Consider the following 25,902-nt stretch of genomic DNA (forward strand, 5'->3'; position numbering starts at 1 on the left):
TCCTTGAGTCGCAAGTGTGAGGATAGAAGGGGCGGGGCTACGAACAGAAAGTGGGTTCAAATGGAGGTCAAGAGGAGGAGGACCTTCTCGAACAAAAACACTCTTTCAAATAAAGATAAACACATTTTTATTTTCAATTGTCACCTTTAATATCTGCATAACTCTCCTTCCGCAGCATTACAACAAAAATACAACGATTTTCTATCTGCCGATGCTATTAAATGATAGAAAGGCACTGCTGAGGTTTTCCGATGGACTAACTTCTTCCTTAAATATGGCTTGAAGGCTTTCAAATCAGCTATTAACGCCGACGACAACTTGGATGCAAAGCTGCTTGACGTCTCTCTTTGTCTCGCACTTGTGGAATATCCAGTCGCAAACAATAAAACCATGCATCAAACAGCCTTTGGATAACATGTTGCAATAGTAACACACCATGCACAGAAATTAGGCTAAAAATAATGACTGATTCAGTGTATACTTTCAAAATGGCTGCCTACGAACTCCTCCCACCAGGAGGATGTTGGATAAACTAAAATTAAATTAAAAAAAAGACATAAAAACAACCCCCCAAAAAGATCTACCCGTCGTCCCTGAATTTAAGTCATTTAAAGTGCCCCCCAAAAACAAAAATTAAAGTATTTTAAGTTGATACAACTGATGTCAAGTTTAGCTTACAATAACACACCAACATGTGATACGCGTATCCATGGAGACGCTCAAATTAAGAACAGAAGCACAGAAAGGCCAAGACGCAAAAAAAAAAAAATATATAGCAAATTTAACTTTCCACAGTAGGAAAAACGCCTAAATGCCCTACTTTCTTTACCAAGCCTGTACAAACCATGTATTTATTCCAAATTGTCGTAATTAATGCCCACTTTAGCTTTGCTTCTGACCATTCTATGCTTCCTGTAAAGCCAGTGTTTAATAGACATAGAAATCATTTAAATAAACCTCTACTCAATATATTCTGCATCTACTATTTTTTTTTTGTTTTTTTGCACCAGGCAACACCACAAAATAATCTTTGGTTATATTGCTCGAGAATAAGAAAAAGAATACAAAAATAAGAGACACAAGTTGGAGACTAGTTGCAGCGTTTGTCCACTAGAAGGTGCTGTTTGACTTGAAATGCTGCTACTAGCGTCATGTGTACCACGGAAGCTTGCGTGTACTAAAAATTATTTTTTTAAATCCAGCAACTGTTGTTTACGTCATAACAAATCAACACCCCCCCCCACCCATGCTTATACATTACTCACAAAAATGTGGGTGTAGTTTCAGGATGAACCTAGAATGTAAATGTAAAGGTTATAGCACATTTTAGGTTCAAATAAAAATTTCACTGAAAAGCCCAAAATCACGCACATTTTGTGACCGACTTCTCTTCCCCGTTCACCATACAAATCCGTCATCCCGCCCAAGAAGAGGCGTGCAACGGTGTTCCCTGCGAGATAAGTGGCACAAGTGGGCGGGCGCTTTAAATCAACGCTCGCACGCCAGACGGGGACAAAAGCGACGGCGTCCCCCGAGCGCTATCAGCACGCCTCAGCCTCTATTGCGTCACATTTCTATTCTACTTCCTCTCCTCCGCGTCGTCTACTTCCTAAATCCACTCGATGCTAAGCACAATCATTTGTTCCATCACATCAAACTTTCTCATCTTCACTTCTTTGTTATCCTCTTCTCTGCATTTGTGATTGTTTGGCCGCTGAATTTACGATCAAAAAGCTCCACCCATATAAATTAATCAAAGAAAAACTGTACAGACTGTAGTGAGGAAATTAAATAAGTCTTTCGTGAGTCAATGGCACATCAGTCTGAAAAGTCCAGACGCCTTTTCTTTGCTCCGTTAAAGAAAAGGAAAAAAAAAAAAAAAAAAAGAAAAGCCTCTTCTGGCCCTGTAGGGGGCGCTCTTCAAGTCTTATTGAGCGCCTCCCCGCAGCTCCCGCAGCGCCTCCTTCATCCTGTGGCGGTAGACGTCATAGCGGCGCATCAGCGCCTCCTTCTGCTCATCCTCTTCCTTGTCCAGGATACGCAGGAAGTTGCGCAGTTCCGGGATCGAGAAGGCGTCCCACTGACAACACAACGCTCGCAATGTTAGGAACAGCCGCTACGGTATCACAACAGAGGTACCTTGACTTGCAAGTTTAATTCATTCCGTGACTCCATTTATTGGCGTCATTTCCTGATGCTCATCCGAAAAGATTTGTATTGATGTGCAGATTCCACAAGATGGTGGCAAAACACTTTTTTTTTTCTTTCTACGAGGCTCAGGCCTGGCTAAATAACTCTATAATAAAGATACTGGAAAAACTGGTAAGCTGGGGGCACTTGTAAGTCAAGGTATGAGTGTAAAAGTGCGCGTTACCAAGACTTCTCCGGTCTGTTGCTCCCGCAGGACGAAGCCGAGCGTGTCGTCGTTGGGTCCCGCCACCAGACGGAGAAACAGCGGCTGCTCCCCGTCGGACAGTTTACACACGTACACTAGACACACACACACACATATATATATAAATATATTTTTAGTCTTTGTGTTGACGTCAATTTTCTGAAGCTGTCTAGACATAATGTTTTTATTAGCCACTAACAAGTTGAGAAGACGGGCAAAACCACCATCTTTTATTTCGATTTTCAACTTCAATCAATGCGAAGATCTTATTGGGACGGCCACCGCACCAGCTGCGGGTTATTTGTGTGTGCGTGAATGGTGGTGGAACCCCCCACCGCCAGCGTTCAACACCATGCCACAAACATACGCACACGCCCGTGCCTGCGTGTTATCACGTCAGATATGCAGAATTGCGGACAGTCACACGCGTGCAAATGTCAACACCCCCCCCCCCCCCACACACACACACACACACACCAAGTGTCTTACCCTGCTCCTCGCGACGATATCGTTTGTACAGGGCGTACTTTGCCGGGTTGTCCGCTACGGTGAATTTGTTCAGCAGGGCCACAATCACCTGAACGCACCAAAACAACTTTGACCCCTTCTGCCTAATTGTCGCAGACGCGCTGTTGACAACGTCGTGGGAGCGCACCTGTCTGACGGTGTTGTGCGAGCTGATGTGCAGCGTGTTGCTGACTCCCCGCGGCAGGTAGAAGGCCTCGCCCGCCGCCGCCGCGGCCGCGTCCCCGCCGCTCGCCGAGGCCAACGCCCTGCGGCCGGCGCGCACCGTCACCGGCCTCCTCAGGTCCATCTGGACCTTGATGAAGCCCGTGTACACGCCGCTGGAACCCTGCGCCAAACACAAACGTGAGAGCGGCCCCGCTGACGTGAGCGAGCGCGCGTGTCAAGGACAGATGGCCACGGCGGCGTCCTTTTAATCTCATTACTTCGTTACAGGGCTGGATGGGGACGAGCGTGCACGCGTGTGCGTGCGTGTGCGCACAACAAGATCAACAGGATGTCAGATGGAAAGGAGGAAGCGGGAGATAACACGGAGAGATGAAATGCTAGAAAGACGTGACGAGACATGACATGAACACTCTTTAGCAGTTCTTTGGATTTTGCCATCATATGCTAGCATTAAGCTAGCGGACTTTAGTTAGACAAAATGATGTCGCCTGATTGGGCTTTGTCAGGTTCTGTTGGAAAAGTGTGATGTCACCACACGGGAATGTGAAGGTTCACGTGGAAAACGAGTTGAGATGAAGATGATGATGAAGATACTTGCATGTTGGGTTGATCCAACAATCGCGCCCACACATTTTCAAAACAAATGACTTCATGCAAACACAAAAAGTCATTCACTATTTGTGTGTGTGTGTGTGTGTGTTTGTGTGTGTGTGCGTGCTCACCAGGGTCATTTTGAGGTGGTCCCTGGTCACCGTGTTGTATTGCTCGATCTTCATCCTGATTTCCTCGCGGCTGAACTCGGTGCGCAGCTTGCACTCCTTGTCCACATCCTGAGCACGAGCACAAGTCAGACGTCGCCGTGAGTCAGCAGCAACACGCGCGAAGCTCGGACGACGCCCACAACGACTTTGGCGACGTCCAAATGTTTTTTTTTTTGGTCCGGCATCAGTTTGCGTTTGAGTATTTGAGATGATCGCCAGAGCTGAACGGTTGCTTCTGTTACGTCGCGTTCGGCAGGAACGCGGCTATTTAGCGAGGTTTCTATTTTCTGCTTTTGTTCCGAGGAACTTGAGGATTAGCATTTTCTCCGATACAAAACAAGTCAGCTAAAATTTAGTTTTGCATTATTAAACAAAAAAATGCTAATGGCTGTTATCTGTGATTTTGAATGTGTGTGGCTTTAAAAAAAAAAAAGGCCTGGTGAGTGACGTGGGTGCCAGCAAATGAAAGTAGAGTCGATCGTGGACACGGGTTAGCAGCTGGCTGGTAATTTGGCTCATCGTGGTGACAATCTTGTAATGAAGGATTATTTTGAGGAGCGCCGAGTGAGCATGCGGACTAAGCTAGGTTAGCTTCTCGCTAACACGCTGTCGTAGACCTCGGGGGCAGCGCAGCACCAGTGGGTCATCATGTGTCATGTTGTGTATGGCTGCAGGACAACAATGTGACGCCACACAAAAGCACTTTGTAACTAAATGCAACTTTCTTGTATTATTTGTCTGTGTGTGTTGTCAGCACTTACAAGGGCATCACGCTGCTCTGCTCTATTAAAAACCACACACACGTAAACCACACACACGCGCACACACACACACACGCAGCAGGAGTGTGCTGGGAATGGGATCCTTATATGGCGAAGACGCAGCTGGAGGAGCAGTGGAGGTGCGCGCACACACGCGCAAACACGTCGTGTGTGTGTGTGTGTGTGTGTGTGTGTGTGTGTGTGTGTGTGTAAGTGTTGTCCGGTTTAATTGTTGAAACGCATCAAGAGCAGTTCAACTTCAACGCACGTACGAGGTGTAAAGGCGCCTTTGAAAGCGTGACCTCAGACGGCAAGTTCGCGCCAGGGCGGCTTTGAGAGAGGAAGCGGCAGGTAAGGAGATTAACGCGGCGACACACACGAGGCGGTGGCGGCGTCTCGGGGGTTAAATTGAAAGGGAATGAGGAGACCCGAACAAACATGGCGGCGCTTTGACGCAAACCGCTGCCAAGGGATGAAACTCGATGCCGGCGGCTGAAAGGAAACTGGAAAAGTGTCATCATGTGTCATTGTGAGGAATTCTTTTTTTATTTATTTATTTATTTTTATTTTATTTATTTTTTTAAGTGTGTTTTAAAGGGGAAGGTGGCCATTTTGCCACTTGCTGTCGAAGGTGGCCATTTTGCCACTTGCTGTCGAGTGAAAGTGACATCACAGTTGCTCAGGTAACAACCAATCACAGCTCATCTTCAGAAAACAGGTGAGCTGTGATCGGTCGTTAACCAACTGTGATGTCATCTTTAGTCGACAGCAAGTGGCAAAATGGCTGCCCCGCGGGATGGATAAAAATGTTTTTTGCCGTTTAACTCATATTCCACGACAAATGTAATATAAATCAGAATGTCATGTTTAGACGAGTCAGGTCACATATAACACATTATTGTCAAGAAATGTTGAAGGTTGACTTCCCCTTTAATGAGGTCAAGTATGTTTCACCATGTTTTAAAAAAAAGATGAAATCTACTATAAAAATTGTTTTGTAAACGCAAAGCCACCACGAGCTGAAGGCAACCAAGTGTCACGTGAGCTCACGGTCACGTTTGAATCTCGTAATAAATGCTAACTTTGACGGCTGGATTCACTCTGAAGGCTGGATGTCATCTTATCTTCACACCTGCAGCATTCCTGCCTTTATCTGCCTGTCCGCATGTAAACCGATGATGTCATCGCATGCTACGCTACACTGTGGGAAGACCAAACATTGCAACTTTGACCGACTGAAACGTAACATTTACAAAGCGACCCACTTCTGACTTCATGTTATTTATTTACTTTTGTGTGAAAATGGCCTCCCTCCTCCTCCTCCTCCCGGCTATGTTACTTCCTGCTGCGTCCACAGGGGGGAAGTCGAGATGGACCACACCTTTCCACATTCCCACATTATTAGGTGAACACACAAAGTCGCTTCCATGTTTCCATCCAAGAAATTGTGAGCAAAAAAAAAAAAAAAAAAGTGAAAGCTGCCAACTTAAGTGCAGACCACAAAAGAAAAAAAAAATGCAAGCAGCGTGGTCGACTATACTGACACAAGACCACTGCAGACAGCCGGACCACCCAGAAAAACTGTAATGAGGGCAAAAAAGTGAGGAAGTGGGGACAAGTCCAAGCAGGAAGTCGACACGGGTGGGCAAGAAAGGTAAACATGAAGACCACACTGAGAAAGACGGTCACCTTAACACAACCAATCGCAACACGTGAGTTGCGCAGAATTCACTTCAAGGCTTCACACTAAACATTAAGGTAATATACTTCCCTCCACTTGGGGTTCCAATAATGTTCAATTGTAGTGTCTATGACTTTCAATGTGGCTTTAAAGGGAGGGCCCTGGCCTGGTGAGTGACTTGGGTGTCAGAGAATGACGAAGCAGAGCTGGCTCACTGTTGTTATCGTTCATCTTTTTATGCAAGTGACGTGAAGTGGCGGCAGAACAATTAAATGATTGACCACTAGATGGCAGACGTTTCATAATCAGCCTGTGACATGACTATTTCTGGACATTAATTCAATTGTTCCTACGTCAAAACAGTTGCCTTAGCGCAATGAAATGTTGCGCAACACGGACTTAGGCAAAGAGTAAGATGGCGACTGAGTCGCATGTGACGCGAGCGCCGCTAATCACAACATCAGTGACGAGCGACAATGAAGCAACTTTGACCGACTTTTACACAATCGGCCGCAAACGTGTCAACAAGGCAGACGAGCAGACATGCCGAGTTAACCGCTCAAACGTTTGCCCTGTGATTGCTTGTCATGACGACGGCGTTAATGTCAGTCATCCCGCGGACGTGGAAACCCCCCTCCGACACACCCGCACAAGTTCACCAAAACACGAGCTGACTGATGATCCCGACGCCGCCAAAAGCACCACAGGCATCGTCAGATGGCAGATGACACACGGCATGCTGGGTAATTTTGTCACGGGGCTCGACGTAATGGCGCCAAATGACACCGTCAGCTCTCAACTGTACTTTTTTTTGGTGGCCAAGAAGCAAAGTTGGGCCTAAAAATGTCGATTCCTGCCTAAAAAGGTGCGGCGCGTTTCTGGAAAAACCCACTCGGCATCACAACCTCCCGCCTGCTTTCAATCACAAAAGTTATTCTGGAGCTTTCCGTGCTGTGCGTCTCTGCCAGACTAATAAGCTCATGACATAGGCGCTCTTTATCTTCTCCTACGGCAGCGCTACGCATGGAACAGAAAGATTCCACTTGCGTTGGCCTGGGAAACCTGCAGTAAAGAATCTCGTAAAAACGTTTACGCAACCTGCCGTCGACAGCGGGAGAGAAAAAAAACTAATGATCGGAGGGTGTGCGCGAACAAAAAGCAAAGTATACGGGCAAGTGTCGAGCAACAGGAAGTGACGTACAATAGAAAGATGGAGGAAGGAAATCTAGAGCGGGAGAATGTGCTGGTAGGGAGGCGGGGGGAGTCCTTCAGGATGATCTCACGGGCGGGGGGGGGGGGGGGGGGGCGACTAAAAACACAGCAGGATATTGATCACGTGCGCAGACATAATGTAAGGATTATAACACGCTTGATTTGCTCCTATGGTCGCTCAGTTAGCAGTTGCACGCAAGCGCTCAAACAAAGAGTGGTGAAACGGTGTTATTTTCCCCCGCGCTTTTATTTTGAAGGTCTGGCTTTAGACAGGATGTTGTGCTTGAGAGTTGCCGAGCACGCCGTGAGCGTTAAGCGCTTTGGGTCGGTAATAAAAAGCTTCGTTGAAGCCTTCATACCGAAGTTAGGAAATGCTTCGGCTAACGTGCATCAATTCCCAGAAAATGAATGAAAAAGTAAATTTTATTTTATTAAATGTATGAAAACCGGGGTTTCCGGGGTCTCATTTTTGCGCTGGCAACCGGTTCGGACTGCATGACTTGACGATGAAGCAGTCGTTGATAAGATCGCTGTTGGACGGACAAACAGATAAAGGAGGAATGGTGTCTCCCGCTTCTCGGCCGTGATGATCGAAGGTCATTTGAGAAGGGGGGGGGGGGGGGGGGAAGATGAAAGGACGAAGAAATAAAAAAGATGCTGAGATCTGCGCAGCGCGCAGGCACGCAGACATGTTGTCTGGCCGTCGCCCTTGTTGGAGATGAAACGCGTGAAGCACTTGCGCCCGCAGAGGAGATGCGCAGATAACGAATGAGCTCAGACAAACCAGCAGGCTCTCGTGGAGGAATGCCAGCGAGAAATAACCACGGCGAGTTCATTGAGTTTTTTGCAGGCCGAGCGAGCGAGCGACTGAAACTCTCGACGAGGACGTTCATGGTTTATGTTGCATCACATTTAAATGATTTTTTTTTCCCACTTGGAAATGTTTGGAAAAATGAGCAACTACCTTTTAGTCTCTCTGGAAATTTTCAACTTCAGGGTCATTGTTATTTTTATTTATTTTTTTACGCCAGCTGACTTTTGACTGGTTTGTGAAGCGCTAACTGGCAACCTGAGGACAACCTCCCGCTAAACACACGCATGCAGTATGCGAGGAAACCACATTAAAAGGCACAAATAAGCGGCTGAGATGCGCCAGAACACACCGACACGCATCACTACGATCAGAAAACCCACAAACAACACACACACCGGCGTGCGATAAAGGAACGCAAGAAGATAATCTGGCAACACACACACACACACACACACACACACACACACACACACACACACACACACACACACACACACACACACACACACACACACACACACACACACACACACACACACACACACACACACACACACACACACACACACACACACACACACAGACAGAGCTGTCAGTCAGTGTGACATTTCCACACAGAGACGCTTTTATACGTGGACGGTGACAATGCGTGTCATTTGTAAGATTTTCTACATTTTGTGTCTTTGCGACGCCGTTGAAATGTCGAATGTCGTTCTTTTTTGTCTTCTTCCTAAAAACGAAGTATGTGACAGTGATGTTCGTTTGAACGCGTTCCTCAATGTCTCATTGTGTCTCAGCGCCGCTTCATTAAATGTCACACAAACTTCTGCCTTCACCCGGGCGACGTACTGATTAAAACCCGTGGACGGACAAGTTCACACGGGAGGACTTCGCAAACTAAAGTGTTTCTTGTTCAAACATTAACGTGAATGCGTCACCATTTTGTTGCAATTTCAATAGGGTGCAAGTAGGTGGGGGTACAGTGAGCTTTTTTTTTTTTAATTCAAAGTCAACTTTATATGTGACCTCACTAGTCTAAACATGACATTCTGTTTAATAATTACATTTGTGGAATATGAGTCAAGAAGCAAAATCCAGCCATTTTTATCCATCTCACAGCTCACCTGTTTTCTGAAGTCGTTACCTGAGACTTGAGCAAATTTTCATTTTCAATCATTTTGACTCGACAGTAAGTGGCAAAATGGCCGCCCCCTTAAGATGGATAAAAACGGCTGGATTTTGCTGCTTAACTCATATTCCACTAACACAATATCAACCAGAATACCATATTTAGATTAGTGGGGCTACATAGTACATATTATTGACAAAAGAAATTTGGGGGGGGCTTCCCTTTTAAAGGGTGTTTTTTTTTACAGTAACATGTCCAAATTTAGAGTTGTGCACCTTTGACTGTAGTACACTAACACAGTTAAGATGTTTTAATAATCATTGTCCCCACAGACCCCCCCCCAAAAAAAAAATACCTGTTCGTACGTTAGCATTAAGCTAGAGGACTTTTCTTAGACTTAAGCGTGATTTGGTTGAATATTTTGGCGTAGCATTAAATCATTCATTGGGGTAAAACTATCAAAGAAATGTTTCAATATCACATATTTTCATCCCCCGCAATCAACTACCATTGGACTACCCGATGCCCTTTAACTAGACAAACAGCGCTCACACAAGAAGGCACAACCAGTCATTTCACACAGCCGACCCACACATGTTCCCCCGGGGTCCCCGCCCCCTCTGAGGCTGTAATTAGCGTTGGCATGCTGGGGGGGGGGGGGGGGAACCGCCAAACGACGGCAAGCGTCCCACTGCGGGCCCGAGGCCACTTCTTAAGGGGGCGGGCGGCCGTGACCTCGCTCGGGGGGGGGAACTCTGTGGGCCACATTGTGCATCCACGCTCATGTGAGAAGGTTTGTTGGGGACGACCCATCACACATTTCACACACTGGGACACAAATCAGTTTGTGTCACAGCAACGTGAACTATAAAGTGTGTAACAAATCAGTTGAGTCAACACTGTGCAACATGGGAATGTGTTGATTCATTTCCAATGCGGAATAACAGTCCCAAGAGCAGGAGGCCATACATGCTTTGCTAGGATTTTACAACCAAAAAGATTTTTTTTTAAGGAAACAAAATTTAGGGTGGAATTCTGTTTGGGGCTTCTGTCATCATTTCATGTAACGTTTACAGTCAAGTCTGTGGAAAGTCATAGTAACTAGGGGCAACATGATACTTGTGGCCACTAGACTTTCAGGTTAAACATTCAATGGGGGGGAGGGGGGGGGAGCCTCAAAACTGGTTGCTCAACAAATACTTCTTGTATCCATGCATTCCAAACTGCATTGGATATTCTGTCGATTTAGAAATGACCGACACGACACGACACGACACGACACGAATTGGAAGCATATTGTGAAAAAAAAAAAAAAAAATATATATATATATATTGTTTGGAAAGCTGAGAGTAATCTCATGAGTTTGTCAATAAAATCAACATGTTTATCACTTTATTGCCCCCTTACTAGATAGGTGGTGGGGGGGGGGGGTGGAACAGGTGGACCAACCCTTTAAGTCCATTTAAAATGGTGGCGTTTGAAATTTGTCATTAGACGGACACGTCACAACAATTTACACGGAGGTTGGCGAGGGGCACGTTCATCTTTACCTTGCTCTCTGTGACTTTGCCCAAAGGTTTCTTGAAAAAAGAAGTCCTGGCCGTAAAAAAGTATTCCTCGGAGTCGTCCTCCAAGCTGCTGTAGCCGCTGCTCATGGTGCTATTCCACGGCATTGGCGAGGACAAACTTCTCGTCTCGAACTCGGCCGCATCAAAGTACTTCACGGGGAAAACAAAAGCGGCGATTCACTTAAAAAAACAAACCAAAAAGTAGTTCGGTGCTGTTAAAGTGCTGGTTTAGGTCGGCGATTCTTCGCTTTGGGATCATTTCCGCTTTCCAAGCCGCTCGCGTGTCTTCTCTCCCCCCGCCAGTCGCTCCGCTTCACGGGCGCGACTCATTTAACCGTCCCCATCTTTGAAAGAAAAGTGCCACTGTTCGTTATGACAACGTACATTCACCGCAGTTTGACTTTGTAGACTTTAAAAGTAGTCATACCTTGAGAAAGTTGGATTTGAGTTGCGCGAGGAGCACTGGAGCAGTTGACGCCGACTGTTAGTTACCAAACGCAAAAGAACAGATACAGTATGACCACGCCCACTACGAGAGCTCTATGTAAACCAGCCAATAGCAAACCAGTAGCGAAGTCCCGCCTGACACACGACGATCAACCAATCAGCACTCGGATAGCTTTTGCAAGCATCACAAATAAGGAAGTAACATTTTTACATTTTTGTTTGTCTAATTCATTAAACTATTTATATTTAAACACACAATCTATTCAGACATATTATTAAAAATAATTTGTGGAATATTTTTCCTAACCACTACCAACAAAGTTTAATTTGTTTATTTGTCAGGACCCATATGTCACCAAAAGAAAAATTAAAGAGTCGAAATGCTCTTATAACCAGATATTACTTACTCACTTATACAATATGTACTCACATAAAGTATTTCAGATTTCATTACTGAACATACAAAAGTATTTTGAATGGGAAAAAAAACATGAAAAGTGATCCTACCTAAACCATGACTAAGTGAAAATTACCGGCACAAATGTCTTCATGGGAATCTGAGCCATTGGGCGAGCTCAGTGTCACTCTGCATATTCACAACAAAGTCTTTAAAAAAAAAAACACACACAAACCACAGAGAGGAATACGGTTACCCACATTCCTAAAATAAAAGGTCAGCAGCAGTTTGCCACAGCTGTGCGCGCTACTGCTACACGTTAACACTTGCGTGCACTCACTCGCAGGAGGATACAACAAACTTTCCTTAGTCATTGTGGACATTTTACGACCGTCTGCTGACTTCAAATGATGTCAAAATGAGATCGTCTGAGTACTGGTAATATGTCATTTTCACCGGGCAGACTTGAAGCTTTTATTTAAAAACAAGAAGAACCCTCAGGTGCAGTAAAAAGCCACAACAACAAAAAAAACACAGGTTTAGCAAGTTCAGCTGCAGAACAAAATCTGCGTATGCACTAAATCATGCTGAACACGCCAGCACCTCCCGAAGAGATGCTTAGACAGACAAGCTTTCATTTAAAAGCGCCAAAAATAAACGTGGCACAAAAGGGGCAGCCAAGCCACCATCCATCGTCTTGTCTTTTAAACAAATCCAAAACACACAAGCTCGTATAGACACGGACTTGCGTGCACACACACGCACACACACACACACACTTCAGATAAGCAGGCCTCGCTTTAGCTTCACAATAAGGAAGACAAGATAAAGAAACAACAATTCTCAGATTTAGTTTCTGTCTTTACATACGCGCAGGTGTGTCTGCATGCGTGCACGATGCGCGCATGTGTGCGTGTGCTCACGTGTACAAAGTCATTTCAAAACTGAGTAAGTGGTTGCGTGTGTTTTATTGCTACTTTAATGCTGAGAACCAGCGTTAGGGTGAGACTCACACAGTGAGAAAGAGCTTTTTAAAGAGAGAGTATGTAGAATTTTTTGATTTTTAAATGTTCAATCATTTAAAAAAAAAAAACACTATTAATTTCAATAATATGCTTAAAATTATGTTATATATCAATTAAATATTAATGATATATATTTTATATTATCCTAGGTCTAGTAATCAGCAATTATGTGGCATAGACTGCACCTTACAGGAGGCTGACATATTTCATCGCCATCTTTCTCCTATGGATACCCGAAACTCCACAAACATAATAAATGGTGGCAGGCTAGCAAAGTATGGTCACTCTGAGGCACCGTAGCGCGTGTGCGCACTTTCAACTTAAGCCGTTGCCTTCTATTAGCTCACCACTAGATGGCAAACATGTGTACACACTGTCCTTTAACAACCAAGTCGGGGACAAGTTTTTTGTTGAAAATGTCAGAATTTTAACAGAGAAAAAAAAAAGACCTGAATTATGAGAGGACAGCAGCACTTTTACAAGACAAACATTATTTCATGAGAAGAATGTCAGAATTGTACAAGGGGAAAAAAATGTTGCAAGATAAAAGTCCTAATTTAAACTTTAAGGATAAAAGTCGTTATATTACCATGCCCCCCAAATTTGTGTCATTTTTTGTTTATAGTCATCTTTGTTTTCCTTGCTTTTATTCACTTTAACAATAAAAAAAAAAAATAAAAAAAAATACCTCAGTCATACTTTAAGGTTGTACTTTTGCTCCCAGGTGTTGAATAACTGACAAGATCTCGAGCCAAAAGGCCTCAGGAGTTCGGAAGCCGATCCTCAAAGTGTGTGTATGTGTGAAATAGTGTGTTGTTGACTTCGGTTCCATATTTCACCCTGACAGTCCAAATTTGCGGTGCGGCGTGATCAAAGCGCGGAGGAATGTCGTCTTGAGGAGGGACGGACGCCGTCGTTGTTGCAGCCCCGATTCATGTGGTGGGGGAATATAAATACACACGCAGCGTGGAAGCAAGATGAAAACAGCAATAAATAAATAAAAAATATATACATTCAATTAACATAGCTTCATGTACAACTTTGTGTGAAACATCAACTTTATTTGACTAAAGGGCAAGAGTTTGACTTGAATTCAAATAAAGGCTGGAGGATTTTTGCACAAGAGTCAAAAATAAACAAAACGGGGATGAAGCCTGAGGTAGTATTTGCCTAAGTCTGCTAGCTTAATGCTAACAAAAGGGAACGCCACAGACAGGATAACAACTAGCATCGATAGTCAGTGTTATTCAGCAACTGGTATTTGAACACAAAAGCACTTTTTGTATCCTCTGTGAAAAATGTACTATTACTGCAGCTTATGCAGAGTTGTGAACACCTCCATGTTTATTTGTTGAATGTTATGATTGGGAGGAAGTTTCTAACTTAACCCCCATCAACCCTTCATTTTCATTGGCAGCAAAATCCCTAACTCAGGTTTGAAGATAAGAGCAAGCACACATGCACGTACGCATACGCTCAAAGTACACACATCCGTCTCGTGTCCCACCCGGATAGAGATCATCGTTTCTCTTCCAATTTCTTCTAAAGTAAGCAGGAAAAAAATCACTTTTATGGCTGTGGTATCATTTTAAAAGTGGAGCTCGGAGGGGAATCCTGGCATGGAAGCCCAGTGGCATGACCCACATGTCTGAGTGGCGCTGGAAGCCAGCTGGCGGCAGCCTCCGCGTCATCTGCCAGGAGATTACAGATTGGCGGATAAACCAACAGCCGGGGGTGCGGTCCTTAAAAACGCCGGACCGAGCCCGGCACCCAAACCAAAATCAACAACGTGGCTCGTCGGGAACACGCCATTCAAGCTGATAGAATCAACTTGTCAAACTTGAAAGGAAAAAAAAAAATGGAATTTTACAAGAAAAGTTCTACAAGTAACGATCTCAACTGCACAAAAAAAGGCCGAATTTTAACAAAATGATGATTTCATGAAAAAAAGTTTTACATTTTACAAGATGAAAAGCAAGCATTTGTCCACATGTACAATCTGTAGTTGCAATAGAATGGCGCTAAATTGGATTGGAGACGAGCCATAGCTTGGAAGGCCACAAAATAATTTGCAATAAATTATGATTTTAGCTTTGGGCCAATTGAAATATCTGAAAAATTAAGAAATTATTTATTTGTTATTGTAAAAATGTTTCCTTTTGGAAATAGGAAACTTAATTACTCTGAATTTAGGTATAAACATTTTTGGGATTCTTGGGAAAAAAAATATCCTCTGACCCAAAATGTTTGATAACCCATTGGTAAAAGTTGTAACGAAAATATTTCTCGCCACAAAAATATAATAATAATAATAATAATATAAAAGGTACTGCGATGAAGTCAGGACACGTCTGCTGTCAAAACGCATGAAAGGGGGAAGCTTTTGTTTGTCCTGACCCGCATGCAACCCGCATAATCCTCAAAGATTATTCCTCAGCAGTCTGCCATAATTCATGTCTGACACACACACGCACACACATTGGACAACAATGCATGCACACAGACCGGCAAGTGAAATCGTGACATATTCGTTGTGGACGACATGTTCTTGCAGGTTGCACGCCGTTTCCCATCAATTCTCTCAATGAATCTTATCGCTCCAAACACAAAAATGCGCCTGATGAAACAAAACAGAAGCCCAAACATGATGTTTATTTTACGAGCTATTCCTTCCTTTTTGAAAGTAGTCGCAAGATGAGTACAAGTCATGAAAGCCTGACTTGCTTTCTGTGTGCCGAGGTGAAATCCAAACACACACACAAACATGCACCAAGTGTCAATAACTGACTATAAAGTCTTACTACAATCTGCTCGGCTAACATATTAGCATTCACTTAGCACACCATCACACACACTTGTAAACTCCCACCGTGAGTACAGGAAGTGGAAGCCACTATTTATTTCGAAGTCCCCCATTGAAATGAATGGCGGGCAACCAGGGGTCGAAATCCCCCATTGAAATGAATGGCGGGCAACCAGGGGTCGAAGTCCCCCATTGAAATGAATGGCGGGCTACCAGGGGTCGAAATCCCCCATTGAAATGAATGGCGGGCAACCAGGGGTCGAAATCCCCCATTGAAATGAATGGCGGGCAACCAGGGGTCGAAGTCCCCCATTGAAATGAATGGCGGGCTACCAGGGGTCGAAATCCCCCATTGAAATGAATGGCGGGCAACTAGGGGTCGAAGTCCCCCATTGAAATGAATGGCGGGCTACCAGGGGTCGAAATCCCCCATTGAAATGAATGGCGGGCGACCAGGGGTCGAAATTCCCCATTGAAATGAATGGCGGGCAACCAGGGGTCGAAATTCCCCATATAATAACTGACTCTAAAGTCTTACTACAATCTGCTCGGCTAACATATTAGCATTCACATAGCACACCATCACACACACTTGTAAACTCCCATCCGTGAGTACAGGAAGTGGAAGCCACTATTTCCTTACCTATCACAAATGGATAGACACGCCCTTATTTTGTGGGCCAATCACAACAGAGGACCCAGAATTGCATGTTGCCTGACAGCTCATTAAAACTGAAATTGCCATGCGGGACTTTCCCAATTCCAAACTTGAAGTACGAGTGCATTCGTGCTGGCCGGCGAGGTCACATTCACAATGAGGCATTCTGTTTACACTTGATTACATTTAGTCATTAGAGAAAATCCAATTAAGTTGTTGACTTAATGAACAAACTGACCTCTAATGGTTCCCGCACGTCTGCCATGCATGTTGCTAAATATGGAAAAGCCATAAAGTCACAAACATAAATGCACACGATGCATCCATCTATAATGTGTCCAGAACTGTCTTTTTACAAGTTGTACAAATTGTGTTTGCAATCGTCATCGTTCTTTAAAAAGGGCAAAGTAAGCAAACACAACCCACCTGAACCATTTCATCAACACCTGCGAACTCATCATCATCACAACCGCCACCGTCGCCCCCCCGTCAACATTGCAATGTGACCCTAATGAAAGAGTTGACCTTCGACCTTTAGGACACAAAACACCCGCTGCCCTCGTCATCATTTTGTTTTGTTATGAATCTGAAAGTAAGCAGCACAAGTTCAAACTGACTCTCCCCAAATTCCTCATGCATCACGTGTGAGACACCACAGTCACCTTTGACGTTAATCAATCAATCAACTCATAAATTGCCAAAGCAATTTTTCGTGTGTGAGTGTGCAGCTGTCATGAAAATGAACTTGCGCGTTGTGTAACGCCTGAAGCAGTGTAACACAAACCAGGAGCGCGCACGCGCACGCACGCACTCTTAAAGACTGACAGATGAAGGTGTGTGTAAGCTCGCTTAGTGAAGGTCCATTGATTTACACAAGCAAGATAACTATATATGTTCCTATCAAAGAGATTTTGCCATTTAAAATGCTTATTTATACAGATACTTTCCTTTTTCAAATAAAGCTGTATTCACTTGAATTTATTTTAAGAATATTTTTATTTTATAAAATATTTTCCCATTTGATATATTTATTTTTTGTTTATTTTAAGACCACGCAGAGGTAAACGTACTGTATGTGAATTAACCGCCCTCACGTGGCCCCATATGGTATTACAACAACAAAAGGACCATTTTGATTAAAACCACGTGTTGCTAATGCCATGTAATCGCCTGTAGATTACAATCGAAGATAATTTGCCATTTAAAATATTAAAAAATAATAATAATAATAATAAATATATATATATATATATATATAGATACTTATTTAATTGAATTTCTTTTAGGAATAGTTTTATTTTATAAAATATTTTTTCATTTAAATTATTTATTTTGTTTTATTTTAAGCTTTTTTTTAAGAACACGCAAAGGTCAACGTACTGCATGTGAATGGACCGCCCTCACGTGGCCGCATATGGTATTACAAAAACAAAAGGACCATTTTGATTAAACCCTGAGCACTCACGTGTTGCTAATAATTGCCTGTAAATTCGACAAGACGGCGCCACAAAGCAGTATTTTTGTCTCAAATTAATCTCTTCAACATAGTTCCACAAATTGGTGGCAAAATAATAGTTTTTGCTCCAGCATGAGCACAAAAACAAGGATCATTTCCCCTAAAAAATGTTGTTGTTTTTTTAAATCAGTGAATAGGTGTGGGTTCTTTTTTAAATGTGTGTTCGTGAGTTGACACGAATGTGTGTTCACTCACATGTGATGGCGGCGTGTGGTTGCCGTTGTTGTCGAGCTGGTCCTGAGTGACGGGCAATGTCGCCGCCGCCACGGCTGCCGTGGCAGGGTGACAGTCGAGGGTCACGCGGCTTCGACAGGCGGCGTGACATGCATACTTGCAGCCTGGAAATGCACAAACAGCAGCAGATCAGAATCATTACTCTGATAAAACACAGACTAACAGTTCCGCAGAAAAATACTCAAATCTGTGAATAAAAAAAAAAAAACACACGAATTGGTGAGGTTCCTGTAGTCCATGCGTCTACCCACTTGGCAAAATTATGAACATTTAGATGAAAACGTACAACTTTCTACTGCTATTAGGGTAACTACGTTTACAAGATGGCCGCCACATGTGCAGGATGGCTGTTTGGCAGATTAGGTAACGTATGCAGATTGGGTAACCACAATCCTACCTGCTTTTGGCACCTGTCGCCCATCCGTGAGACTGCACAAGGCGCCACCCATTTCCCACCTCGACCAATCAATCACATCCTTGAGGTCGCTCGCGCCCAACTGTCTATCTGCGTTTCGTGTCTGCCATTCACTGTCACCACAAACACGCACGCAGCCACTGTCCAGTTTTGCTGAGTGGGCAGTTTGCGCGGGGGCCGCTGAGTCATGCTTTCTGGCCTGGCCGGCTGACGTCTCCTGTTATGACTGGCGGCCGTCTGTCGGATTTCCCACTTTCACGCATCAAGCGACGGGCCTTGATCCCGACAGGAAGTGGCGTCCCTCCCCGCGGCCGCCATATTGGATGGAGGTCATTTTAAAGCTGCTGCAATCAGCGGCAGAGTGATACTGAGGGGTTGAAAGGTCATCCGTTTAGCAGCAGGACTCTAATCAGGTTTGTGTTTGCGGAAGGAGGAAGAGGTTGGAACCTCAAGGTAATGGTGAATTGCGGCATCTTGTGAAATAATCTTGTCGCGTGAACGCGAGGCATTCCAGTGTAATTGCAGACACAAAATTAGCCAAATTCAAGACACAGGAAGTTGAAATCTTCAAGTCAAAACTGAACAAAATGTCCTGAAAATTCATGTCAATCATGAGTAGACCCACAAAAAAATCTCAAGAAGCCATGCCCAAAAAATGCTAATTAAGTCTGCCATGTTTCTTTGAATCCCCGAACATCCTTGGACCAAGTTTTCAAAAATGAAACCTCCTAATTCCTTCTCACTTAGCAACAAGAAAGTAAACAAGTAGACCCACAAAAAAAAGTCACTCCTTTAAGTTGCCAACTCACCAGAGTTCTGCCACAGCAAACTGACCTCCAGCCGTTCTGAGCGTCTCATGGTGGCGGGAAAACGCAAGAAAAATCCAGATATTCTTCGTAAAGTTCGGCCAAAGTTTTTAACGACGCCCATCACGGCGTCCTGATTCTCCTCTGCTGCCACGCATAAACTTGGAGCAACCAACACTGCCATCCATGGTACTTCCACGCATGTGTGTGTGTGTGTGTCTCACAGTCGCCAGCAGCACCACCCAGCCAATACACACACGCCGACCCGGGTTTGTGAGGGTCAGCTGCTTCCCCTTGTTTGTTCAGCCATTGTGACACTTGGGCTCTACGAAACACGCACACACATTGGGGGGCTGTCGAGGTTTCTCACACACACACACGCACACACTCAGAATTCTACGTTTTAGTGGACTGCAGGAACTCTGCGGGAACTTGAGTCCACAATTAGAGCCTTTAGGAGGACCATTGTGTATTTGAACCGTGGGAACTCGTCTAGAAGTTGTTTTGATGTCATTTATGGGTGCTATAAGAAGACAAGAGTGGGGTACTAGTACTAGAGGTGCGGGAATTTTTGGAGTGGTACCTGAACATATTTAGAAGTAGCATATTAGCTTCCTAGAATTGTTGTTGTAAATGCAGAGTACAGTGAAGCCTGTTTGTGGGAATAATGACCAGGTTGTGACGCGAAAAGCAAAGCCAGTAATTGACTACAAAAGGTTGCCACAAGATGGTACCAAAGCACTACTTTTTTTTGTTAATGAAAACTCACTTGTCACCCATGCCACAATTTAAGTTACTTATTGCAACGTCCTCAGCACAAAAGGGACAATCAAAACTATTTTAATGCATCTGGTGAATGATGAGAGCACGGCGTGAGGGAGGGTGACTCTTCCGGTCACATGTTGTTTCTATAGGAACTCAAAGAGACTTACCTGCTTTCTTGATATCCATTTTTCTTTTTTTTTTAAATCAGTTTTGCATTGCTCGGCAGAAAGCCAGCCGCCATTTTACGTCACTACGCACTGAATGCGTTGCGACGTAAACAACAATGGCGGCGTACGTACAAATAAAGTTTCTACAAAACTGAAAATGATTTTTGAAAAATGATTCTTATAGTTATGTTAGTAACAACCAAATCGTAGAGAGCAAACTTGTCATTACAGGCAGCTAGGGTTAATTTTAATGTTTGTTAATAAGTGAACGACTTGGGCAACGTTGACGCGCTCGTGTGGAACCAAGCGATGCTTTTCGAAGCACTTCAAGGTTGCGGTACGTAAACAAACTAGAGTCTGGTTGTAGGGTTAGGGTTAGTTTTCCTTTCCGACTGGAGCCGGTCGGCCCGCATACTGCCGACATTCCCGGTTGCACCGTCACCTCTCACCCCACCTCCCATATCACGAAAAAATCATTGGGGGAATTCTTTTCAGAGTCGGTGATGGAAGAATGGAAAGAAAAACGTCTTCCTGTTGTGGTTATGTCATTAAGTTTGACAATAATAATACAAAAAACGATTTATATTTAACCCTTAACGCCAACTTTTTTTTCCCCCAGCTGGTTCATAATCATTTATTTTTTGGCCACAAACAAGGTTAAACTTGAAAGAGTTTTTGTGTGTTTTGCTTCTTTAACTGCATAAAGATTTTAACTAATTAATTAGCATAAAAAGTAATCATTTTCTCATTTATTTTCAACAGTTTCATCCAGTTTGCACAATGCACATTTCTAATATATATTCTCAGTACTGTACCACGTTGTTTTTTCTTTTTCTTTTTAAATGTAGCAAAAAAAAAAGAAGGTTAAAATTAAAACTGCATCATTCATTTGTTCCACTGGAGTGCATTAAACCATAAAATGCCTTTTCGCAAACTAAGATTGTTTCAATAAATATTAATCGATATATAAACTTATAAATAATAAAATGTAAATTTTTCCTCTTTGATTAAACAATTCTTAAAAAAAATGATTTTTAACCTTCTTATAATTATTTAATCACCTTAATTTAATTAGAATTTTTTTTAAATATTCATTGACCTTCACGTTAATTTTACTCCAGTAAATTACAAATAATAAATGACTGCATTATTTTAAGTTTGAAAGTTTCATTGCTGACCTGCACAGGTGAGCCCCTTCTGGAAGATGTATTTGCAGCACACGTCACACCAGGTGTCCTCCCCACCGGCTCCGAAGCTGTGACCCTCGCCGGACTCCTCCTTCACCCGGGGGTCCCTCTCTCCAGGTGTGAAGATGGTCCTGACGTCGGGGGGTTTGAATCCTTTCTTCCGGCTGCGGGGAGGCCCCCCGGTGTGACCTTCCTCCTGGTCGCCGCTCCTCCGGTCCGGACTCCGCGGGGCTCTGCCGCTCCACGCCGCCTCCAGGCTCTCTAGACTGGGCGGTTGAGGGGACAGGTGCCGTCGGACTACTTTGACCATCGCGCCCTTGTTGCCTTTGGGGAAGCGCAGCCTGACGCCGGCTGGCGGCGACGATTCCTCCAGAGAGTCGCTCGATGTCTGCGGGGGTCGGTTGGCGTGGTCGTGAAGTCCGGGCAGCGGAAGGAAGTCGGCGACGTTGAGGTACTTGCGACCCCCGTGGTGGACCACCTTCATGGTGACATGGACGACGGTGGCGTCGTGAAGCAGGCGACTGGCCACTCGGGTTTCCTGGCGAGCAGGTTGAGGGAGTCGGCACGGCTCAGAACGGGTTGGATCTCATTTCACAGGCGGCCGCAGCTGAGCGGGCGGACGAACTACGCTCGCTTGAAAAAAATGGTCAGTTCAGGGACAGATTCTCAATATAATACACACGATAACTTCCGTGACTTTCGTGAATAAATAACTTAATTCGCGGAACTCGAGTTTAGAATTCGGCCTTAATCACATCCACGTTTAATGTCCAATTTGAACAGTTAAAAGTTGAAAAAGTTGCCCTTTGCGACAAACTGCTGCCGTAATTTTCCTGACCACACGAGGGTGCTGTTTCGCAAGCCGTCAAACGAACGATCAGCGTTCATCCGGAAGAATAACATTTAAATCCATCTAGCGACTTCAAACACAAACAAATTAGTCTGGACAGCTTCATATGTGAAAACATTTTAAATACATTTTTATTTCTCTTTTTCATTGCTTAGTGTACATTTGTTCTGACAAGCTCATACCTAAGCAGCATTAAGTACCTTACACATGCTCCTATGAAAATATAATTATTTATTTTAGGCAACAGCCATCACGCTGACAAATCATTTCTTCTTCTTCTTTTAATCACCTGTGTGCTACAAAACATACACTACTCATAAAATGTGCATTTTAGGTTAATCCTGAGATTTCATCTCAAACCTTTTCTGAGTTGTGTATCTTAGACGACACTTTAAGCCGTGCAAAGTTTCCATTCAAATAAGGTAAGAATCATTGGGCAAAAAAAATCCAAGTTACAAGTGTGCTGAACGTCGCATCTCGCCATCGAATACGAGTGAAACGCTGAGTCGGTAACTCAAATCAGACACCACTGGCAAATCAGCGATCACTGGACATCGTCGTCCTCATCGTCGTCGTCATTGAACGTCGCCTCCTGCAACAGACGACGACGACGCTTCATCACTTTTACAAGATTTATTAGAGGCCTATAAAAAAGCCAAGCTTGACTTACGTAACCGCCTTGCTGCTTGACCCAAGATGAGAAGTGATTCTGCAGGTAGGTGGCGCCGTAGCCCAGCAGGCGGTTCATAGGCAGCGTGTTGGCAGCTGACAGGCGATTTGTTACCTGAGGACCTCAACAATCGTTACGAATACATTTCGATGCAGTGAACCGCCGTTTCGTTGAGGGAGATCGTTTGCAGAATCGCCCGCAGCAGGTAAAAATTGACACCACAGAGAGAGATTTTACCTCGCACGCGACTGCCATTAGAGTTTTGGGCGACGTCTGCGGTCCCGGCGCTTCGGGTTTAGCGTTGAAGAGCCCCATCCTGATCAGCAGCGTCTTCATCAACCTCTCGAAGAAGCCGTAGTTCCAGAAAGGCTGCGTGGAACTCAAAGCTTCCTTCAGATTCTGTGGGACGAGAAATGCTGAAAACGCAGCAGATTGGAAGGGAGATTTTCACGAGACGCCGGACGCGGGACTCACCTTTGTCACCTCCTCGTCAAAATTGTCTCCAGACTCCCTCAGCAGGAGGCCAATCAGCTTCTCCACATTGGCATCCTCTCCTGGAGACAAAACAATCAGCTTTGGCGGTGAGGATGAATTGTTCGGATTTGGAAACTTAACAAATATTAGGAAATTATAGGAACAACTGTGAGTAAACCAGGATTTAGAAAATTGAAGGTCGGCTCTTAACTTATTAACTGCTCTGGGCATTTACTGTAACCGTTTACAGGCAGCGACTAATATATTTATATTTAGAAGTATGTTTTGGACGAGGGTCTTGCCTATATCATTGTAGGGACGAACAGACGCCAGTAGATGACAGTGTTGCATTTCTTAGTTGTATGTGTAAATATAGTAAATGATTATTTTGTCATCAAAAGACCCTTTTCAGTTTTTTTAGTTGTCACAAAGGCAAAATACTAGAGTCAAAGTCACGTCCTGCTTATGATATTTGGTTCCCCCCCCCAAAAAGCTTGCTTTCTCCACTTTCTGGTCCAATTTTTTTTTTGGTGAAAACATCCCAGGTCCTACTGCAGATTACTTTCCAACAGAAAACGCTAGAAGCAAACTTCTCACCATCATCGGGCGAATCGGCTTCCACCTCCGGGGCCGTGAAAGGGATTTCGTCTGCGATCTCCGTCAGCCTGCTCGCCACCTCGTCCATCTCGTCCATCTCCTCTGACTCGTTCAAATCTACTGGAGAAACTTTTTTTGCACGATGAAAAATGTCAAATATTTACTCAATGGAGTTTGGTGGTTTTTGTGGTTATTTTTGGTGTGACAATAAAGAAACAAGACTAAGGCAGACTCAATTCTGATTGGCTAACTGCTTATGTTTCTCACTCTCTGCCACTCGACACTTCTGATGGACTACGTTCTCACGAGCTGCTGAAGTCTTGTTTATTGTCACAAGAGGTACACGTCCGAATGAGGATTGTTGCTTCCTTACCGCTTCTGAAACTTCCCGAGCGTTCGACAACTATATTTTCTCCCTCGGCCTCGTTGTGATTTTTCTCCGTCTGCGGCTTGATGCACATCAAAAAGCTCGGCAGACGTCTCCACTTTTTCTTCTTCTTGGTCTTTGTCGGTGTTGTTTCTTCTTGGCTCTCGGCCGGCAGCAAACACGTGTGGGTTGAGTCTGGATCGCCCTCGTCAACGGAAGACTGGCTCTTCTTCTCCTGCCGCCGCTGTCTCCTCTTGGTGTAGGCCATCAGAAGGCGAAACTCCAGCATGCTTTGGAGGTTGTCTGTGTCGGAGGTAGGCCCACTGAGGTCGTTGTGGTTGGCGAAAGGGTCGTAAATTTCTACGCGTTCATTCGCCATGTTGCTTTGCTGCAAAGACATACAAAACTAGCTTTTACCAAAAATAATAGAACATTTTAGAAAAACTACCTCTCCAGCAATCTTTTCATCCCTAAATTGAGTTCGTGTAGGGTGTTATCGCCCTCTTGTGGCGCGAGATGCAATAACACTAAGTTGAGGTCATAAAACGCCGTCTTGTGACTTTACCGAAACAACCTAATAAACGTCTACGCCAACAAACAAGCGATAAAACACCGACAAATTGCACAAATTGAAAGCTTTATTGGAGTATGACGGAATATAAGAAGAGATTATCGTATAATTAATAATGTATTTAATTAAACATTGAAACCAACAGGTAGCCCCTAAATTGGAAAAAAACGTTTCACTATTATGAGACGAAATAATTTAAAACGCTTAAATGGGGGGAATGATACGTTTTTAAAAGTAGATAACAAACATTTTAAGTATGTTGTACGGTTATTCACATGACAGCTCGTTCGAAAACTTTTTACAAGTGCAAAAATACGAAACGTCAACAGTTATTTTCAGTATATATAGTGCGACATGAATGTTAATTAAAAAGGTCGAAATAATATGAATTACTTACAGGATAAAGAAGACGTTTAAACCGGCAAACAAGTCGAAACAAGACACCTAACCACCTTGCTTTTTTTGTCGGTGTCGGTCACTTCCGCTTTCAGCGGACGTCACTCCGCAAGTGCCTTGCGTGCTACGTCATGACGTAGACCCACCTGTTTGCGTTGCCCGTTGAACGTAACCATAATATGCATTTTTCATGTACATTGTGTTTAAAAAAAGCATAGCCATAAATAAATGCCAAAGACACATATGTAACCTTAAATCCCCGATTAAAAAAAATCCTATTAAAAAACAAAGTAAAGTAAAAACGTTTATTTTAAACCGTTTCATGGAAATTCCCTGTCGTGATTCATACGGGTGTGTACGACATCATAGTTCTTTCACTTCCTAAATGGAACTTTTAAACGGCTGCCGTGAAAGCTCAGACATGTAATGTCAACTAAAAATATGTTCGCTTTATTTTCTTTTTTTCTTTTACACTTGAGCGTCTTGCAAACTAGTAACTTTCGACCATGTGTCGCACGACGTGATCTTGAGTGATTGAGAGA

General features: G+C 43.9%; 2 protein-coding genes across 2 annotated transcripts; both read right to left on the reverse strand.

The window, feature by feature from the left end:
* Positions 1 to 110: 110 nt before the first annotated feature.
* rassf3 (Ras association domain family member 3) lies at positions 111 to 22,013 on the reverse strand. The gene is made up of 7 exons (XM_086058333.1): positions 21,427 to 22,013; positions 18,057 to 18,199; positions 3,811 to 3,918; positions 3,051 to 3,248; positions 2,885 to 2,972; positions 2,375 to 2,490; positions 111 to 2,080 (listed from the first exon to the last, which is right to left on the reverse strand). Exons 1-7 carry the CDS (start codon positions 21,917 to 21,919, stop codon positions 1,928 to 1,930), a joined length of 1,299 nt encoding a protein of 432 aa, XP_085914459.1. The 5' UTR covers positions 21,920 to 22,013; the 3' UTR covers positions 111 to 1,927.
* A 377-nt stretch (positions 22,014 to 22,390) lies between these two features.
* Positions 22,391 to 25,802, reverse strand: LOC147159200 (uncharacterized). The gene is made up of 7 exons (XM_086058334.1): positions 25,362 to 25,802; positions 24,400 to 24,781; positions 24,027 to 24,155; positions 23,430 to 23,509; positions 23,193 to 23,354; positions 22,956 to 23,069; positions 22,391 to 22,877 (listed from the first exon to the last, which is right to left on the reverse strand). The coding sequence occupies exons 2-7, from the start codon at positions 24,770 to 24,772 to the stop codon at positions 22,830 to 22,832; spliced, it is 906 nt and encodes a 301-aa protein (XP_085914460.1). The 5' UTR covers positions 24,773 to 24,781; positions 25,362 to 25,802; the 3' UTR covers positions 22,391 to 22,829.
* Positions 25,803 to 25,902: the final 100 nt, after the last annotated feature.

Source organism: Leptonotus elevatus, chromosome 17, assembly GCF_054856555.1.
Source record: "Leptonotus elevatus isolate MCC_2025b chromosome 17, RoL_Lele_1.0, whole genome shotgun sequence".
Classification (NCBI taxonomy): Eukaryota; Metazoa; Chordata; class Actinopteri; order Syngnathiformes; family Syngnathidae; genus Leptonotus; species Leptonotus elevatus.

Excerpts from the sequence above, each read along its gene's own strand:
- rassf3 (XM_086058333.1), bottom strand. The coding sequence starts at position 21,919 with ATGAAGGTGGTCCACCACGGGGGTCGCAAGTACCTCAACGTCGCCGAC. Across the intron at positions 2,973-3,050 it reads CGCACAACACCGTCAGACAG|GTGATTGTGGCCCTGCTGAA; the intron begins GTGCGCTCCCAC and ends TGGTGCGTTCAG. Across the intron at positions 2,491-2,884 it reads ATATCGTCGCGAGGAGCAGG|TGTACGTGTGTAAACTGTCC; the intron begins GTAAGACACTTG and ends GTGTGTGTCTAG.
- LOC147159200 (XM_086058334.1), bottom strand. The coding sequence starts at position 24,772 with ATGGCGAATGAACGCGTAGAAATTTACGACCCTTTCGCCAACCACAAC. Across the intron at positions 23,355-23,429 it reads TTGACGAGGAGGTGACAAAG|AATCTGAAGGAAGCTTTGAG; the intron begins GTGAGTCCCGCG and ends CTCGTCCCACAG. Across the intron at positions 23,070-23,192 it reads TAATGGCAGTCGCGTGCGAG|GTAACAAATCGCCTGTCAGC; the intron begins GTAAAATCTCTC and ends TGAGGTCCTCAG.